Source organism: Ambystoma mexicanum, chromosome 2q (assembly GCF_040938575.1).
Source record: "Ambystoma mexicanum isolate Mex_15411 chromosome 2q, UKY_AmexF1_1, whole genome shotgun sequence".
NCBI lineage: Eukaryota > Metazoa > Chordata > Amphibia > Caudata > Ambystomatidae > Ambystoma > Ambystoma mexicanum.
In genome coordinates, this window is record NC_090924.1 from 1,466,976,968 (window position 1) to 1,466,998,379 (window position 21,412).

The following is a 21,412-nucleotide window of genomic DNA, read 5'->3' on the forward strand; positions in this document are numbered from 1 at the left end:
ACACTTGGTCTCCCTCGTTCGGGCTCGGACCATGGTTCTCCCTTGTTCGGGCTCGGTTCCTCTTGATATCAAAATAAAAGACTTCAGAATGTGTGATGAGTTTTGCTTAAACCGTCTCAGGACCACTTTGATTCACTTCACACAATGTTCTTATCAAGCTTCTACTTGGTTTCACTTGGCGGGATACCTAACATAGACCTTTGATTAGGCACACTCACGGTGCCGGACCACTCTGTGAACGGTATTGTATCTTTCCTTCTCAAGTCCAAACATTCATCAGCAGTTTAGCTTTACTCACGTCTTTCACCACACGCTTCTTTCATCACACGCGTCTAACACTATTTGTTCCAGCGCTAGTTATACAATGTTACTGCTTGCAACCTGGACTTCAACACAGACCGGGACAAGGTTCATATGCTCTCAAAATCGGGTAGCTGTTTGTGAAAGGGGAATAGGTGCCTCTTCCCTTTCTTCACAGTTTCTTGGAGCATGTCTAAGACATCTCTTGCTTCTCTACTCTAAAGTAGTTCAAAATGAGAGATACCAGTGGATGCCTGAGGGGTCTTTCTTACTGCAAATAGGGCCCAAGGGACAGTGCTAACCCAGTCCTTTCCATTCTGCTCTACCATTTTTTTCAAAATCATCTTAATGGTTTTATTAAATCTCTTGACCAATCCGTCCGTTTGGGGCTGGTGAACTGAGGTTCTTAAGGTGGAGATGTGTAGTAATTCCTTGACTTCACTCATCAATTTGCTCATTCAACTGGATCCCTGATCCATTAGAATTTCCTTGGGGAAACCAACCCTAGAAAAGACTGGTACAAGATGTTTTAAGATCTGTTGGGTTGTATTGTTCTGCTTGGGGAACGCCTCTGCGTATCCGGTAGCATAATCAACGATTACGAGGACATATTTATTACTCAGTCTAGAGGTGGCCAGTGGCCCAATGATATCATCCCAATTCGGGAGAAAGGGACTTCTATGATTGGTAAGGGATTTAGAAGGGCAGGTAAGGGAATATGTGCGCTGGTTTTCTGGCACATTTCACATGTCTGCATGAAGTAGTTTATGTCCGCATGGATACCAGGCCAGTAGGATTTCCCACTGATGTGAGCTTGGGTCTTGGATTGTCCTAAATGTTGCCCTGTCAAATGAGAATGTGCAATCTCTAACACAATGGGTTTTGTGGAATACTAATTAAACTTTACTTGGGTCTTCTCTGGAGGTTTCCTTTCTATACAGTAATCTCTGTTTCATGAAGAAAAAAGGGATACTGTTTTCTTGTCCTCATGAATCACTTGTATGAAAGCCTCTGTGAGAGCTGGATCATTTCGCTGGGCGAAGGCTAAATCGTGAAGGATGGTAGCTTCTTCGTCCCTCCAAAGCCTAAGCTACCTCTTTCCGTTTCTTCTGGTTAACTCTCTCCCTTAAAACAGGGAAATGGAGCCTTCTCAAGAATTCCCTGTGCAATTTTGCCCCCACAATGTATTTCAAATGGAGTTTCGCCATGATCTGTAGGAGAACCTTTACATATCCCCGGAAGTCAGGATCTATGATGCCTTCTAGGGCATACAGATCAAACTTCGAGGCTAGGCCAGATTTTGGGGCCAGTCTTATATAAAAACCCTCAGGGGGTATTAGGAATAAGTCAGTGGGAACCATCCCTCTTTTCTCTGGAGGTATAGTAGTGCCTCTGCTTCTACAAATGTAAAAGCCTATGGATTCTTTCGTGGTGGTAGAGGGATCTGAGGCTCTCTGCCTATGTTTCTGGAATTGTAGGGTCCCCCAATGTGTCTCAATTATGTCACATCCCACTTCTGACACCACATGTAAAGAAGGCAAGGTATTAAACAGTGAAGACATAATCAAGTGATCTCAGTTCAATGGTGTTTATTGAGCTTCAATGGGTTGGTTGAACGCCTATCTAACCTAAATCTAAGGATGGGAGCAAGCTAAGACCATCAAATAATAATAACGCAGTCCTAGCCAAGTCTCTGTCAAAATAAAAGGGCCTAAACCAATAAACCTATTGGCAATCTTTACTTCTAAATACAAAAGAGTGTGGTACAATAATGTATTCAAAAAGGAAAATGTTCAAGAAATAACATGTCAGGACGGTTGAGCAGTTGGCTTCCCCTCCCCATGTTTTCAGAACGTGGCAAGGTGGCATGTTTGAGCTTCGCGCACACTCTGGCTTCTCTGCCACGAGAGTACCGTTAAAAGCATAGATATCATGGCCTTCTGCCAAAGTCACTTTTCCAATAACAGTCTCTTACTGCAGAGGGCCTGTCATAACAAACAAATATCAAGTTCCACTCCTATCAGGATCTTCCCATGCACATGTTCTCGTTTCCAGTGGTTATCATGGGTCTCCCTCCTTCAGGCTTGGACCCCTTTTTTACCACAATGTTTACACTTGGTCTCCCACGTTCAGGCTTGGACCATGGATCTCCCTCATTCGTGCTCGTATCCTCGTGATATCAAAATCAAAGACTTTCGAATGTGTGATGGGTTTTGCTTAAAGTTTAATATTTAGCAAAACGAGAAGAGACGGCTGAAACGAAACTCAGCAGAGGCAACTCGTGCCATGAGAGCCATGGTCATACCAATAGAAGTTACGAACAGTAGCTACATTTAATTGAAACTAAGAACAGAATGTCCTGCCTCTGAAAGGTCGAGATAAGAAAGTTAAGGCAGGTGGCGGGTGAAACGAAAATCAAATACACTAACTGATGGGAAAGAGGCAAATGCACAGTGTCTGAATCACGTGACCAGTTGAAAGAAGAGAGTTCACACCTACGCATGGCCCCAGGCCAGATGAAGATATCGGAACCTTTCCCAGACAGAAGATGAAGTCTCGAGGCCAACCACAGTAAAATAATTGACACATGGCTACTAAAGTTATGATTGATTGTAGCAAGGACTGGAGGACGGCCGGGTAACTGAGGGGCACCTCGCACCTGGCCGACCATTCTGCATGCTGCTAAGCAAAGTAGAAAAGTATGGATGGGGTTGGTGCCAACCCAATCACAATGGACCAAATAATCTATGGTCCTATAGTTAGTAGAACCAATGGGACGTCATACTTTTAAAGACATCTGGAGTAGTCATTTTTGAAGGAAGGGCTTAGATGCCCACCTGACAGTATTTACCCAATCCCCTCACGCCATTACCATATACAGATATAGTAACCATAGTAAAGTTACCTTTTCCTAACCAATAGAATTGCATGTTAACTTTTGAGTGTTACACGTCAATGATGAAGAGTTTTGAGTATAAATGTTGCAACTTGTATGACGTTTGTTGGAGTAGAAGCGAGAAGGAAGATCGCACCATTGCTGATATTCATAACTCCCTGTTTTCTGTACTTGTCATTAAACGGACTCCCTTTGCCAAACCGTTTGAGTTGTCCTTATTGATTGGTGTTGGAGTAATAAATCTGCACCCCCATCCATCTCACGGGTGCTGCTATCTTCTCTTAAAGTGCTTCTGAGCAAACTCCGACTCTATGGGCCGGTCGGGGCTCTCTATGGGCCGGTCAGGGCTCTCAGAGTACACTTGGTAGCAGAGATTGATGGTTATCGATTATCGATTAGAATAAGACACCCATTTTCCATCAACATAAAGTAACTCTAGGTCCTCAGCAATATCAAAAGTCCTTTGCCATTCGGCTGAGTAGACTGTGAAGCTCCCCGTAGACAGTGGAAGTGTAAAACACAAAATCTGCAGAAAGAGGTCTGAAGGGACCCATGTTCCCCATGTAACCCCTTCCCAATGCTATGGGCAGCTGAACGGGAGAAAAGCCAAAGAAGGCGGTGAGAAAGGCGGTGATCCCAAGGGTCCTGAGAGGAAACATGCGAACGGTGAGTGAAAAATGTCTAATGCTTTGGCAAAAGTGCATGCCTTAGAAACAAGTAAGGGAAAAGGTAACAGAGTGAGGCAGGAAAAAAAAATATAATTAGAAGTAGAGAAGAATGTATATATATATAAGGGGGAAGCGAATAATGACCCAAGAATAATTAAGTAGATAGAGGGAAGATACCGGGAAGGGCACCCGAGAAGAGAGAGGTTACCGGGGAGAACACCTGAGAAGAGAGAGGATTCGCCTTATTCCTACGCTTAATATAGCGGCTAGAAGAAACGTGTATCCAGAGTCCCAAATAAAGGGGAACAAATAGACTACAACGGCGATTAAAGGCGCTGTGAAAGGGATACGTTTAAACTCCATGTCGGGGTAATATTAGAGGCAGAGATACATGTGAGCAGCTGGAGTTCGTCTAGTCTGTTAACATCTGTCTTATGTGTTGATTGTTGTGACGTCATAGGACAAAATATTTTCCTTCAAGGAACTAGCATAAAAACTGTGCGATTGGATATTTGGCAGGTTGTAGAAGATAACCTGATGTATTTGGAGTAAAATAAAAGATATAAAATTTTGTGAAAAAATCAGGATTGGAACTTGCGGTGACTGGTGCTTGCTCATATTGTTGAAATTGTTTAAATCACGTGAAGCTTTGATAAAGTGTTATATAAAAGGAAAGAGAACACATGTAAGCTTGGAGGACATAACTCCATTAGTACACCTGTGCAAACAGGTGCCGAAACATGCACCTAAGCTGAAAAAATACAGTGCAGGTTGGGTTAAGGGAACCGCCCACAAGATGTTTATGCATTGGCCACAGGGTGGGTCCTTATCTAAAGCTGTTTTGCAACACATGATGACATACTTGCACGCCACATACACGGGCAAAAAGTTGGACAAACGCCTAGCTATTCTAGAGCTTTGGAAAATGTATGAACAGGGAAAGGAAGAGGAGCCGCCAATAGATTGCATACTTAATGTATGCACAGAGGGGGGTGAGATGCCTACCGCGCGTCACACCCTATCTGAAACGAAGATTGAAGATAGTAAAGACGAGGGGTTATACCCACTGAGAGCTCTTAAAGCAGCCATGGGGTATAGTAACCCAGCGTTTGAGTCACCTACGCAAAGTAGTGATGAAAATCAAAGTAAAGATAAAGATAAGGATATCACCTCCACAGTCCCAAGGGACAAGGAGAGACGCGATGATGAGAGAGGGGACCAGACACAGACAAGTGCATCTCTCGACAAGGAGAGAGAAGGCAAAAGATGGAAAGGAAGTGAACATAGAACTGATGAGATAGCATTCGCAAAGAACGAATGGATGGGAGGGCAGATTTTATTGAAACTCGGTGGCAAAGGCATTGATGATGCGAAACAAAAGGAGAGGTTAGACAATGTACAGAGAAGGGAGAAGGAGAAAGAAAAAGGATTGAGAGACGAAAGAATAAGGAAAAAAGATAGACCGAGACGAGAGCAGTTATTTCGTGAAGAGCTAGAAATACAGCACGATCGCAAACAGAAAGCAGCCAATGATCAAGACAGACAGAAGCAGCAAAGGTTAGAGGAAGAGCAAAGAATACGAGAGAAAAGAATAAAGAGACGAAGGGATGAGGAAATTCAAAGGGCAAATGAACGTAGAGACGCAAAGAAAGAGGAAGAAGAAAGGGTCGGAGAAGAGGCGAGGAAGCACAGAGAATTCGATGATGATGTCGAACGTAAGCAAAGACAGAGAGAACGCATTCTTGAATATCTGGAGAGAGAGGTTAAAAAACCTGAGCCAGTATTAGATTGGGAAGATATCAAAGAATTCTTTCCTGAGTATAATTCAGTACCAGGCGTGTCTAGGGCGAATATTGAAGATGACTTCGACACCAGAAGCATCAGAGAAACAATCGATAGAATATATGATGAAATGGGGTTAGAACAAATACCCCAAGGGGAGGGGGAAGATGAGCGCCTAGAGAGCACTCAGCTTTACGGCACTGAGGATGTCTTCCGAAGTAGTGGGAATAGAGAACTATCCCTGGATAGAGATAAGTAGAAACAAAGAAGATGCAAGAAGTTGCACGAGTTGGGGACAGACAATGGCCCTCATTCCGAGGTTGGTGCTAGTCATGGCGCTATTAGCGCCATGACTAGCACTAATACCGGTACCGCCACCGACGTGGTGGTATGGGGATTTACCGATCCATTCCGCCCTTTGCGGGACCGGTAAGTCCCCATTTGAAATGCCATTCCCCATTCCCATTTGAGCCCCCATAGGGCTCAATGGAAAGGGGAAAGGCGACAATAATGGTACCGCAAATTGCGGTACCGTCATTGACCCCGGTATCCCTTTGCGGGTCCCGTCCTTAACGCCTGTTAAAGCCCGCAAAGGCACTTCGGGATAAGGCGCAAAGGGATTACCGGCACCGGTGTCATTACCGGTGCCCGGTATCACTTTGCGCCCGGGTCGTAATGACCCCCAATGTCTGACACAGAAAGGGAGGAGCGCGAGGAAAAGGAGGAGGAGAGAGGGTGCGAAAGACGATTCACAAGGGAAAAAGGGATAAGATGGTCAGACACTAGTAAATCTGCACCCAGGGCATCAGAGTCAGCCACAGAGTCAGACCGACATGAAGAAGTATCTCACTGTCAGAGGGAGGTGTCTCCACCACCCTATGTGAGCAAGCTTAGGACATTGCCAGGCAGCAATGCAGGGAACATTGCCCCTGCAATAGACAGGAGTACAATGAGGGAAGAGAGAGAGGGCTACGCATCCCAATTTCCGTTGCTCGAGAAAGGAGGGTCGAGACCACAGTATATTCCATGGCCACACATGGATCGAGAAAATTTGAAAAACAAGCTTCCAATGTTGACATTGGGAGCCGGAAAATGGATACACAAGTTAGAAATAATGACAGGAGGGAACACATTAGCTATTAGGGATATCAAGGGTCTCTTAATCGCCATACTTGGTGGTAGGAAAATTAACAAGGGGGGTCCTGGGAGTCCCTCTGCCAGACATTAGTCCTGGTTGCGAGAGACTTACCCAGAGTCTTTAGCTCACTATCTTTCACAGAGAAGAAATATCAACCAGACCGAAACACGTGTCTGGGGTTGCTGTTGGTACTCTTGTTCAGAGGAGAATTGCCTAGCATTTCGGTGCTGGACTGCCCCAGGGCAGGACAAAGACTGATATGTTTGGGATATTTCTTCTCTGTGAAAGATAGTGAGCTAAAGACTCTGGGTAAGTCTCTTGTAACCAGGACTCATGTCTGGCAGAGAGTCTCCCAGGACCCCCCTTGTTATCTGCATATTTCAAGTAATTTTGGATTTCACCCTAAATTACCAGGGGAATCCAGACGTGGACCCCTTGCTCACTATTCTTAGAGAGGCACAGCTACACCCTACTGATGAGGTTCAACCAGACCGAAACACGTGTCTGGGGTTGCTGTTGGTACTCTTGTTCAGAGGAGAATTGCCTAGCATTTCGGTGCTGGACTGCCCCAGGGCAGGACAAAGACTGATATGTTTGGGATATTTCTTCTCTGTGAAAGATAGTGAGCTAAAGACTCTGGGTAAGGCTCTTGTAACCAGGACTCATGTCTGGCAGAGAGTCTCCCAGGACCCCCCTTGTTATCTGCATATTTCAAGTAATTTTGGATTTCACCCTAAATTACCAGGGGAATCCAGACGTGGACCCCTTGCTCACTATTCTTAGAGAGGCACAGCTACACCCTACTGATGAGGTTCAACCAGACCGAAACACGTGTCTGGGGTTGCTGTTGGTACTCTTGTTCAGAGGAGAATTGCCTAGCATTTCGGTGCTGGACTGCCCCAGGGCAGGACAAAGACTGATATGTTTGGGATATTTCTTCTCTGTGAAAGATAGTGAGCTAAAGACTCTGGGTAAGGCTCTTGTAACCAGGACTCATGTCTGGCAGAGAGTCTCTCAGGACCCCCCTTGTTATCTGCATATTTCAAGTAATTTTGGATTTCACCCTAAATTACCAGGGGAATCCAGACGTGGACCCCTTGCTCACTATTCTTAGAGAGGCACAGCTACACCCTACTGATGAGGTTCAACCAGACCGAAACACGTGTCTGGGGTTGCTGTTGGTACTCTTGTTCAGAGGAGAATTGCCTAGCATTTCGGTGCTGGACTGCCCCAGGGCAGGACAAAGACTGATATGTTTGGGATATTTCTTCTCTGTGAAAGATAGTGAGCTAAAGACTCTGGGTAAGGCTCTTGTAACCAGGACTCATGTCTGGCAGAGAGTCTCCCAGGACCCCCCTTGTTATCTGCATACTTGGTGATAGAGCAGACGATATGTGGACATGGGCAGGTTACCCTGGTGTGACCACAGTTAATACCGCGCATGTCGGTTCTCCATTTAACAATTGCAGAGCCACGGTATGGAAAGCATTATAATCACTATATCCAGATACTTCCGACATGGGAGCTATCATGTCACGTAAAATGAAGGAGTTGGAAGATCTGATTTACATAAAGAATTTTCAAGACGCGTGGGTACTCGAGACTCATGAATCTTGGGGGAAATCTATACCTGTATTCTAAATATATTGTGCCGATGGCTGCCAGAGCCAGTACAAAAACAGCTCAAGAAACTGGTAGGCTAAACTGTGCTCAGAAATACAGCTGACCATCGCACACTATTGCAGACTACTGCAGGAAAAGAATTGCAAAAAGGAAGCTGCACGAAAGGGTGAAGAGGCAATACTTGGGCAGAAGAAATTGTCAAAATATGCTCTTGAGGGAACCATGATAACTAGCACAGCTGAATCGAGCATGCAGCAGGTCAAAAATCAACAGCAGAATAATCAGGGCAATGCAGGGTTCTACCATAGGGGATGAGGATTTAGAGGAAGGGGATGGCAGAATAATCAAGGAGGGTTTCAAAATATGTGTTAGGGAGAATTCTCACTTATGGCTAATTTTACTTACCTATAGAATGCCCCAACAGCTTTGCTGGATTTGAAGGGTTTATTTCTTTTTACCACTCTTAGGCATCTTTGCTATGTGTGTTCTAGGCTTTTTTTGTGTTTAATGCCTATGGGATCTTTTCTCCCACCCATAGGAACCATCTTTATGCACATGTGTTACACAGCACCCTCCGTGCAGTGACACAGGGGTATCGTAGCGACCCCCAAATATAGACTCCATACCCTGGGGCTGACTACTGTCTCCCAGGGCATGTAAAGTTCCCATTGACTTTACTAGTCAATCTCTATGAACTAAACCAGTACACCCCATCTTAAAATGGAAGTACTAGAAGGGGTTAATAGTTTTTCCCCTATGTTCATTTTCGAGAGGGTACCTTAAGGTCCCTCTATACAAAGTTTCTGGCTGGTGGCAGTGGTTACTACCTTTTATATTCGACCGCAAATATTTTCCAATGGGATTTTCCCATTGTTCGAGGCTAATACTTTTACTGACAGACTCTAACATAGCACCAGTTTATTTTATTATTAACTTTACTCCGGTAGGTTTTATTTGACAGAACTTTGATATAACTTCTTTCTCGAGTCTTACTCCATATTCCTAACCCTGGTCGGGGATCCTTTGTTTGCTCTTTTGGCGGGCTTCTGCCAAGAAGCCCTCCTTTCGGCACCTCTGAGTCTGGGGTGGGTCTGTTGTTTGGGAGGGGGAGTACAAGCCCTGGACAGAGTTGCCACAGCAACTCAGGTCGCACTCTAACCTGATAGGCTGGAGGGTCTCCCGCCAAGAAGACCACTCCACTCTGTGAGTGACAGCTAGGCTGTATGAATGGGTCTCTTTCTGCATAAAAGCAGGGTCCTGAGGACTGGAAGAGCAAGACGTTGCCACTGGAACTACGGAACCGAAGGGGAGAGAAGCCACAGACATCTTCAGCATCTACACCACTGGTGAAGCCCTGCCGGATTGTCTCACCACTTTTCTTCCACACGATGAGAGGAGATCTTCAGCGAAAGAGCTTCCTTCCCTTGAGCAGGTGGGGCCAACCAGTTCACCTATCGCTTCCTCGGACCTGCCTTGGTCGAATCGACAGTGCCCAGCACTTGAAGACCGGATAACCAGGCAGCTATCGACCCAGACCGCGATTAAAAGGAGCGTACCTTTTAAACTTCGTTTGGCAGCACCGCGGCTGGCTTCATCCCTGGGAAGCGCAGCGACTTGAACCTTCCTCCACGACGAGAGCCTCTCTTCCTCTGTTAGATCCCTCGACCTGTAGGAACTACCAGGAACAACCGCAACTGCAGGAGCCACTTCTTCACGTTTAAGGTACATTGTTCCGCCAGGCCACCCTTTTTCCGTGGCAGCCCTAAAGGTGTTTTAAATCCTTTAACTACTTGTGGGGTCAGCCGTCCTCTCTCTTAACATTGTCTTTCACCTTGCATCTACCTCTTCAATATTTTTCTACTAAAGACTTGACTGCAGCTACAAGAACATTTTTGCTCCTAAGCTCTTGGTCCTGTACCACTGACTCTGGCTCCGGCCTATTGACTCTGGCTAATTTGTTAGATCTGCTCGCACTAGATTGGTTTTCAATGAGAAATGTGTTGATGCACCTAAATCTTCTAAACCCCTCTTCCTTCCTACTGTTTTAACTTGTGGAGTGCCATTTTGCTCAGTTTTCATTCACTTATCTTTTGGCTAAAGTGTTACTGTGCATTACTTGTTTACAAATCTTGAGGGAAGTGTTGCTAGGGGGTGTCTGAAGATATTTTGGTTTAACTTGTGCTTCCCCTCCGTTTCGTTGAATTGCTAGTGTGCCATTTGTAGTTGGTTTTCACTGTGCCGTTTTGCTCAGTTTTCACTCTACCGCAAACTTGTCTGCAATTGAATAGGGAGTTGTATTTACTTTTCCTTGACTGAATCTTAACTTACTTTACTGATTGTGATTATGTGTTGACTTAGAAGTGTCTAAAATAAATATATATTCTCTGTTTAATACAAAGCTTTGGTCAGTGTTTCCTTGCTCCATAGTACTGTACTACCTATTGTGTAAACCCTGAATACTGCTCATCTCCCTCTTGAGATAAGTCTGACTGCTCAGCCACAGCTACCAACTAAATCTTTGTGGTGGGGACTGATACCAAAGGGGATTTATTGCTCTCACCTGTAATCCTAATCTGGTGTAGTGCTCCCTAAGGGAACTGCACTGGATTCTGCCTAACATTATGCAAAATGACAATCAAGAGATGTCAAACGGGCCACTGATCAGACCACCGCCAGTATGTTGGTTGTGTGGAATGACGGGGCATTTAGCGCGCACATGCATAAACCAAGGCATGATGCAAAACAGCTAAGGAATGGGACCAGGCATGGTGAATCCACTTGCAGTTTTACAACAGAGAGTTGCACAGAATCACACGGTGCAACAGCAAACGCCAGGAGCACCACAAATCCCTCAACCCCAAAGTGTAGTAAGTTTTCTACAAGGGCAGCCCCAAGAGTCACCGATGCAATTGTCACAAATGATGAGCACAGGGCAGACCGTGAGCCCTGGAATGGGAAGTAACACTGGGAATAGGGGAAATCCATCAGCACAAGGTAATCCAAAACTATGGGGGTCATTCCGAGTTGGGCGGTAAGGGATACCGGGCACCGTTAAGGAGACCGGTGCCGATAATCCCTTACCACCCAATTCCGAGGTCCCTTAGCAGGAACCGTAAGGAACGTATGGTCTGACCACACGTCCCTTACGGGTCCCGCTAAGGGACCAGGGCGCTAATAATGGGCTTGCTAGTCGCAAGCCCGTTATTAGCACCCTCCCCATTCCCATTGAGCCCTATGGGGGCTCAAATGGGAATGGGGAATGGTTTATTCATTGGGGATTTACTGGTCACTCCAGGGTCAGAATGGACTGGTAAGTCCCCATTGAAAAAGACCGGACTCGGACACGGTATGGGAGGCAGCCATGGTGCTGTTAGCACCATGGCTACCACCCATCTCGTAATGACCCCCTATATATGGACTAGGAAAGCTCACTGGGAGCCCTGATGTGTTCTATCCTATCAGTGACACCAGACCCTCACCGGGAACCTAGGGTGGATGTTGTTATAGGCGATAAAGAATATTCCTTCTTAGTTGACACGGGCGCAACACGTTCGTGCATATGTGAAGGCAAGTTTTCCTTGTCTGGAGATGCCATAAATACTCAGAGTTTAACAGGAGCTACAAGTCGTGTTCTCTTCACAAATGCACTTCCAGTCTCTATAGGAGAATGTGAAATGAATGTGCCTTTATTATATTCACGGCAGAACCCAGTAAACATTTTGGGTCAAGATCTAATGACAAAGTTAAATATGACAATCTCATTCACAGAGGAGAGCATAATATGTTCAACTCCAGGAATGCACTATTCAAATGTATGCGAAATGATTAGAGCATACTCAGGACACACAGCCATGAGGGCTACACCATTAGAGCCCGAAATATTTGCATATGGAATACGTGTGCTAATGGCAGGGCTGCCAGGCCTTGCAGACAAGATCATGAGGACCCCAGATGAATTTCTATTCAGGGAAAGAATACCTATGCACGAGGAAAAGAGACAAGTATTTACCTTGATGATACACACAGCTGCAGTACAAGGGAAAATGGCTTTGATTGCTGGTTATAACGATGAAGGCCGGCAATGGTGTGCAGTAATCACCATTGAAGAAGGATACCGATTGACTGACTTCAATGATGATGATCTGTTTGAAGAGCAAGCAGATATGGGATAAACAATAGTGGAGGTGAGTCTCACCTTTTGGGTGAAAATGATCAAAAGAGAAGTGCCTCAGAGAATGATGTTAGCACGGAATTGTCCTTAATATGTTGATGACAACATGGACCAAGTGCCTGTCTCAGCATGGACTACAGGCCCCTATGACATAGGCTTACTGAAAGGAGTTGGAGAGGTGAGAAACAAACTGAAGCCAGGAGCAATTCTTCCAAAAGCACGACAGTACCCCATGTCCAAGTAGGCAGATGAAGGCATTATTAAGACAATATTGGCTATGATGAGACAGGGCATCTTAGTGATGTCAGAATCGTCATGCAATACTGCGGTTTATCCAATCAAGAAATCAAAGGGAGGGTCTTGGAGGCTAATCCAGGATTTACGCCCAATAAATGATATTGTTGAGGCCGAGTTCCCTTTAGTCCTGAACCCGGCTACAATTTTATGTAATTTACCTGTTGAGGCAAAATATTTCACGGTGATTGATTTGAAAAATGCATTTTTCTCAATCCCGTTGCACCGTGACTCACAAGATCTGACGTCATTCACATTCAGACAGAGGCGCCTGAAAAGCACGAGGCTACCCCAGGGGTACTGTGAGTCTCCTTCTATTTTTAACAGAGTCCTGCAGATGGACCTAAGCAATATTGCATTAGAAAGTGTGGTCCTGCAATATGTGGATGACATCTTAATTTGCAGCACGACAGAGGAGCAATGCAGACACGATTCTGTTCAGCTATTGACTATACTGGCTGAGAAAGGATATAAGGTTGACAAGGAAAAATTACAATATTGTCAACAAGAAGTGCTGTACATAGGCCAGCTGATCTCGCATAAAGGAAAAAGAATTACCCCAGAAAGAGCTGAAGCCATACTAAACACGGCCAAGCCATACACGGTAAAGCAGATGCAGAGTTTCCTAGGCCTTTGCAATTATGTCAGAGCATGGGTCTTCGACTACAGCTCTTACACCAAGCCTTTGCTTCAGGCCTTAAAGAAGGCCCAGGTGATGAAAGAAAAGATTGAATGGTCTGAGACCATGGAGAAAGGATTTGCTGAACTCAAAAGAGCAATTTGCACAGCACCAGTTTTAGGAATCTCCAATTATGCAGAGGAATTTTTCTTGTTCTCACACACGAATGGCAGCGTTATGACGGCAGTGATCACTCAGAGAACCACATTGGGGTACAAGCCCCTGGCATACTATAGTGGAAATGTTGACCCTGTGATGAGAGGCCATTTCCTGTGCGAACAAAGTTTGACTGCTTCAGCGTTCACCATTGAAAATGCTACTACCATTGTAATGGGATGCTCCATGATGTTGTACGTCGAGCACTCACTATTTGCTATCCTAGAAAAACCAAAGGACACGCTAACATCTCAGAGAGCTTCTGCTTATGAAGTGATCATATCGAATGCATCGATTAAAATAGTCCGATGCAAGATAGTGAACCCAGCTATGTTCATAGCTGAGCCAGTCACTGAAGGAGATCCAATCCATGACTGCCCAAACTATGAAGAATTCTATGATGAAATCCCCAGAGTAAAAGAATATGCTTTGGCAGAAGGAGAAAGTGTTTTTATTGACAATTCCACTAGAATCGATCAAAACGATGGGCAAAGATATACAGGCGTCGCTGTAATAAAAAACACTGCAAATGGAGAATTTTGAGTACTCCTTAGTGCATGAATACAATCTCATTACTCAGCACAGGCTGCAGAATTATTGGCTTTGATACTCGCCATCGAGAATCACGCAGACCAGGAAGTAACTGTGTACAGTGACTCCGCCTATGTGACGTCAACAGTGCACGCAGGCCTAGCACGCTGGAAAAGGAGGGGCTCCCTCCGAGCATACAGCATGCCAGTGCAGCACGCAGCCTTATTGGATAGGCTGATCAAGGCACTGCAGCTCCCAGTGGGCATAGCTGCTGTGAAATGTGCCACCCACACGAAAGGGACAGATTTTATCTCACATGGAAATCAAGCAGCAGGCACGGAAGCCAAACAAATGGCATACAAGGGTGAAATGATCATGGAAGTGGAAGTAACCCACACAAATGAGAGAATGATGGTTGCACTGATTGCACCTGAATGTTATAGTAATTTGGGGTAAACAGAGTTGATGGAACTCCAAGGGGAGGCACCACAGGAAGAGAAAAATATTTGGAAACGGCGAGGGTGTTCTTTAAACCCCTCTTACAGTTTGTAATGACAAGACAGCACTGGTAAATCAGTAATGCCTATAGCCCTGTTAAAATTGGCACTGGAGCAGCTACATTATCCGGCACACATGACAAAAGAGAATCTAGCAGCAACGCTCGCAGAAGACTGGTTCATACCGAACTTAACTGAGGACGTTGCATTTTCATAGTGAATTGTATAATCTGTCAGCAATTCACAGCTGGGCACACATTAAAAGTAATGAGAGGAGTCATCTCAAGGCCAAATGGGCCTTTTCAGCACTTTCATGTCGATTACATAGACATGATTCAAGTATGTAACGGGTACAGATTCCTAATTGTTGTGGTGTGTCCATTCTCTAGATGGATAGAAGCAGGTCCATGTACACACCCAGACTCTACCTGTGCGGATACATTTTTAGTGAGAGAAGTATTCCCCAGGTGGGGGGTATGTGAAGTCATGAGATCAGATAATGGGGCTCACTTTGTAAATGAGATTTTTGAACAGATTAGATTGCTGCTTGGTATAAAGCACAAGTGCTCGTCGGCATATCACCCGCAAGGTAACGGGAGTGTGAGAAGCTCAACGGGCTTATTAAAGGAAAGGATAGCCAAGTTGAAGCTTACTCTAAGGAAAGGATCATTGCACTGCCTTCCTTGGGCACTGTATGCAATCAGAAACCAACCTGGTTCTGACCATCCTCTCACGCTGCACGAAATAGCCACGGGAAGAAGAATGCGCACTCCTCTGACACCTCGAGACAGAGCTAGATGTGATGCCCAGTCAACAGGAGCAATCTTAGTGTCTGAAATGCAAAATTACCTGAATTACATGACATCATGCCTTACTGTAATTTCAGACCAGCTGCAGCGACGACGAAAAGGGTGCAGGGCAGCACAGAACACAGAAGGAGATACTACTACAGGCACAGCTCAAGGACTTTGTGTACCATCTGTTTTCCCTGGAGATACCGTCTGGTAAAGAACCATACGCGAAAAAGGTGGGATGAGCCAAGATTTAACGGTCCCTTTACAGTGGAAGACTGCACTCCTTCCGTAGTGAAACTACAAGGCAGAAGAGCTTGGATTCTTCTGGGCGATATCAAACCCTACATTGGAGAAGGCCCCCTGCCTGCACCCCAGCGCGAGGAGACTAGGAGCGACGGGGAAGAACCACATCACGTGCAGACGAGATCCATGACGAGGAAAAAGGACGCATGAGCAACAGCAAAGTAAAGACAAAGGAACTTTTGTGAGATAGTTGTGGTTTCCCTTTGGACATTACTCTGAGCAAAAAAGAGGATAAGGACAGATAAACTGGAAACTCTGTTCATCCTAGTTGCAGGGTGAAGAAGAAGATTGCATTTATAAACCACAACATAGTCTGTTGACTCTGAACTTTGAACTGAGACACACTAAAACCGTGACTAGAAAATAATATGGCAAATTTTGATCGAGGACATATAAATTGGAAGAAAATACAGAATCCAGGCTCTTTCCACACAGAGACCTTGTTCGGAATGACTTATGGTGTCCCACAGTTGCGACACCAAAGATGTGGTGACATACTTCGATCTAGTACTAAGATTGTACCCGTCATTGGTGGGGAGGCTCACCAGTGTCACTGACTTTCTTCAAGATCCTGAAAACAAAAAGACAATAAGAAGATTGCTTACTATAATTGTGGAACAATTCCACCTACTTCCTGAGTACAGTGAGGAAAAACCAAATGTCCCAAGCAAAGAGGGAAGTAAATGAGCTTGTCAACATATTGTTCTTTCGCCTAATTGAAGACTGTCCAAATATTGTCGGGAGAACGACAGACGTACTCACGTTTCTTCGAGATCCAGCAAATACAGAATGTCTGAGCAAACTCCTAAATAACATTGTGATCTTAGTTGCACTGAACGCAAATGGAACGTGCAGACATTGTTCATAGTGAAGTGAAACCATACAATCCTGAACCTCAGCAAGACAGGACAAATGTCCCTGTCACCAGAAGACAGCAGGTTGGCCAGCAATGTTTTCTTTCATTAGTCACTCATTTTCCAGACTTAGTGGGGAGACCTGGAGATGTTGACGTCCTCACAATCATCAGAGACCCAGCTAATGCTACACAGATGGGCATGCTCTTGCATGGAATAGTGATGCAAGTGGAACTCTCCAACCATCAGCAGAACTATTTGAGAAGATTTTAAACTTTCCGCCAGGACAGATCGAAGGAATAAGGCCAAAAAAAAAGAAAAAAAAAAAGAGAAGAAACTTTTTCTTCTGTTGATTTTGTTATACTGACCAGGACAAAGCATGTCTTCTGGAATGAAACAGATTGAAGCCGTAGACTGGGAGCTTATATATTTTGAACATGCACAGTAAAAAGACTTGCTGAATTTTTGCTTGATTTTGACACTTCCCATAGTTTAGTAAAGGAACTGTAGCCCGAGATAATAGACAATTCACCGTTCACAAGAGGGGGTACAATTGTGGAACACCTGCAACTCTTAACACAGAATCTGAAAGACAATATTGTTCAAAGGAGTATAGTAAAAGTTAACATTTGGCAAATGATCAAGATGGGAATCCAGAGCAGCAACCTCGTCCTCCTGCAGGAGGAAAGACGTCCATATTTTTCTGGAAGTAAATGCTGCCGCCTGACTTATAGAGGCATAATGTATCTGTGTATTATATTCATCATTGTCTTACTGTCATTAACGATTAGAACCACATTTTTTATTGTGTAAAATGTGACAATATCGTGACATGATAGTTGTACATTAGTCAAACATTGTGGTGTTGGGGTGACGTGAAAACATTGTGACAGTTTAAGAATCATAGCATTATAAACAGTTTGAATTACATTGGGAATTAGATTCCAGTTTGGAAGAACATGGAGGAAGAAACGGAAAAGAGTTAGCAAAAGATTGGGTTGATGTGCAAATAGTAATGGGGGAGGGACATGGTGTACCTCTTACCATGTGTGAATTTCTGTGAGCCCTCATTGGGATCCTGGTTCAGTTGTTGAAGGCTGTCCTTGTGGTAGTCTTGGCTCCTGTTGGACCCTAGAGAGGGGTTTAATGGAGAGTGATGGATTGGTAGGTGAGTTGCATCCAGTGGGGGTAAGGCTGGGCAGCGAGCATGGTTGAGGGAGCCCATGTTGGTTAAACTGCCAATTGGTGCTTGTGCCATGGGGGCGAGGTCACTTAAGGGTTGGTAATTCCAAGCCTATTTGGAGCATGGCTGTTAATTCGGACAATTTGATTATCTCAAAAGAAACCGTTTTGGTCTCAGTTGCCAAGAATAATGAGGTGAGAGAGAAGGAGGTTAATGGCTGGGAGCTATATAGCTGGTGCAGAGCCCATGTGTGGCGGGGCAGTGTCTCCCCCATGCCGGGGGAAGTGGGCGCTTACCTGGAGTCCGAGGTTGAGCGTCCTGGGTGCTCTGTCGCAGACAGAGGAGGACCCTTGCAGATAGTACCACTGGAAAACTCAAAATTGTGCTTCAGGAAAAAGGCACAAGAAAGATGGGAGAAAATCAGAATTGTGGACGAATCTTTGATCCCCCAGGCATGGAGCACAGAACTGCAGTAATTATGGATCACTATTGGGTATGTGGATTCAAAGCATACATCAGACTGCCGAGAAACTGGGGAGGCACAATAGTGAATGTCCATGTTCCAGCTTTGGTGATCCAGAAAGGCGACTTCAATATTGACAGTTTCCCGAAGGCAGATGCTCACCTGAGGAAAAAGAGATCTGTGGAACTGATGACTCGATTGAAGAGGGAAAATTACTTCTATGCCAAATCTGAAGAAGCCTTTCATGCAATCCCATATGAATACAAACTGTTTAGCCTCACCTCATCAGTGTTCGTGAGAATTCTCATGCCAAGATTCCAAGTTGGAGCAAATACTAAATTGTTACAGATAACCAGATGGGAGTTACTGCAGACCATCAACATGACAATAAAAGGATTCAATGCTATCAAGGAAGAGTTATGAGCCATCGACTGATGACTCTCCAGAACAGTTATGTGCTTGACATGATCACAGCCATGGATGGAGGAGTTTGTGCAAAAATCGGAAAATCATGTTGCACATTTATACCTTCTCACGATGAGGAAAATTGAACTCTAACAGAAGCCATAGCTATGCTGACAAAACTGCAGAACCAGATGATAGACGAGACAGACGAAGTTGATGATGACAGTTGGTTTGGATCACTATTCTCATGGGTTCCACAATGGATGGCAGATGCATTCAAATTCCTGGGAGCCCTGCTAGTGATGATATTGCTAGGATTTTGTGTTATTAAGATAATAATGTCCCAGTGCCATAAAACTGCGAAGGAAGCCATAGGGATGAAGATCATGACTGACGTCAAGTCAGGATGAGAGCCCAAAGACCTGACTGACGAGGAGATAAGGGATTTTGTGAAATCTAGCATTCATGCACCTGAGGGAACAAAGTTTCTCTATCCCAGGAAGCACAGAAATTATGAGGGAGGATGGGATTACCGCAGCCCAAATGGACAGTGTCAACTAATGACATGGAACAATGACGAACACGTAAGGACAGCAGGAAGTCTAAAAGAAGTCATAAAAATATGGACTCCAAAAAGACTTTTCTTCAGACCATCATGTATAGACCCTGAAGATGAAGAAGGAAGGAACACAGGTGATGAAATCAAAGTGAATACAGAGGAACAAAAGAAGACGGATCCAAAGAAGGAGGTGTAAGTGGTAGATGAATCGCCCAGAAGGGGGAGTGTAGAGGAGGTCCCAAATACAGGCTGCACTCCAACTGTCCATTTTGAAGTACCAGGAACGTTCACACCAAAATATGTGACATATAATGAACAAATAAACCAGCAGAGAGCTGTAGTAGGGCTCTGCCCAGTGCCTACTAGAAGAAGAGCACCTATTGAAGTACCATACACAGAAAACCACACATGGGGCCTCATTACGAGTACAGCGGTAACCGCATCAGTAAAACCGCCTGGTTACCGCCGGACTCGTATTACCATTCCGCCTCTGTGACTCCCGGAATTACCAGGGCATTACAGCCCCGGAGTCCTGGGAGTCACGGAGGCAGAATGGTGTTAATCCCCATTCCCATTGAGTCCTATAGGACTCAATGGGAATGGGGAAGTGGAAACACTGGCACCATCTTGTGATGGTGCTGGTGTTTCCACGTCCTCCTGCAGGTGGGAGGTGTTCAACCCGCCAGGTCAGGCAGGACTCGGTATCGGGCGGTCCGGAATTAACAGTGGCGGCGGGTTTACCGCCACTGTTAATTCCGGACCGCCTGACCCGTAATGAGGCCCATCGTTACTAATGTTATGATTGATTGTAGCAAGGACTGGAGGACGGCCGGGTCACTAAAAGGCACCTTGCACCTGGCCGACCATTCTGCGTGCTGCTAAGCAAAGTGGAAAAGTATGCATGGGGTTGGTGCCAACCTAATCACAATGGACCAAATAATCTAAGGTCCTATAGTTAGTAGAACCAATAGGACATTGTACTTTTAATGATGTCTGCAGTAGTCATTTTTGAATGAAGGGATTAGATTCCCACCTGACAGTGTTTACCCAATCCCCTCACTCCGTTACCTAACCAATAGAATTGCATGGTAACTTTTGAGTGTTACACATCAATGATGAAGAATTTTTAGTATAAATGTTACCATTTTTATGAAGTTCATTGGAGTTGAAGCGAGAAGGAAGATCGCATCTTTGCTGATATCCATAACTCTATGTTTTTGGTACTTGTCATTAAACGGACTACCTTTGCCAAACTGTTTGAGTTGTCCTTATTTATTGGTGTTGAAGTATAAAATCTGCACCCTCATCCATCTCATGGGTGCTGCTATCTTGTCTTAAAGTGCTTCTGAGCAAACGCTTACTCTATGGGCCGGCCGGGGTTCTCAGAGTACAGGACGTAATGGATAAAAGTAAAAACGAAAAACCTCAGAAATTCGCCAATTATGGTAAGCTAAGCAACCATACCTCGTGCCACCACCGTGCACTGCTAAGACTAACACCCAGGACATCAAAGATGACATCACACATGTCATTGATGATATGTTACTGCAAAGGCAAAAGGACAAATTGTTGTCTGGCGATCATCCCACACAATATTTATAAGTAATCTGTTGTTGATAATTATTGTCCAAACACTGGTAGACTGAACCCATGACACGCACAGAACGGGAGTATATAACTATGTAAAATTGATAACAGAAAAACATATTTCAGTAAGCACTTTACAATTCAATATGCAAATGCATTCATATTTTGGCTATGAATTAAAGTTTCTTGTAACATGTACAACGTCTACTCTTTGCGGCATATTCAACATTCATGCGTCACAGCGTTGATCATATGTCATATGGCAAACAGTACAATTTCCATACTTCAATAGCTTTCAATTAAATTGTTGCATACATTGCATTTTGCGAATCCATTTTTCCAATGTTGTGCAGGACGAACTGCTTCACAACAGTTTTCTGAAATAGAAACTTTACTTTCTGATGTCTGCTTTCAATACAGTGAATCTTATCATTAATTTGCGGATTGTCGACACAATTACTCCCACAAATTCTTAGTCCACTATTTTTAAGGACACAGCTAGCCCGAGTCAGTTTCGTTTCTGGAAACA

At 44.6% G+C, this 21,412-nt stretch overlaps 1 protein-coding gene across 1 annotated transcript in view; it reads left to right on the plus strand.

Annotated features, from left to right (window-relative positions):
* The first annotated feature begins 12,684 nt into the window (after positions 1 to 12,684).
* LOC138568894 (vomeronasal type-2 receptor 26-like) overlaps positions 12,685 to 21,412 on the plus strand; it is a 187,951-nt gene continuing 179,223 nt past the window's right edge. Inside the window, exons 1-2 of the mRNA XM_069646675.1 lie at positions 12,685 to 12,756; positions 15,622 to 15,762. Coding sequence (XP_069502776.1) covers positions 12,685 to 12,756; positions 15,622 to 15,762 — 213 coding nt within the window. The remainder of the gene's footprint in view (positions 12,757 to 15,621; positions 15,763 to 21,412) is intronic.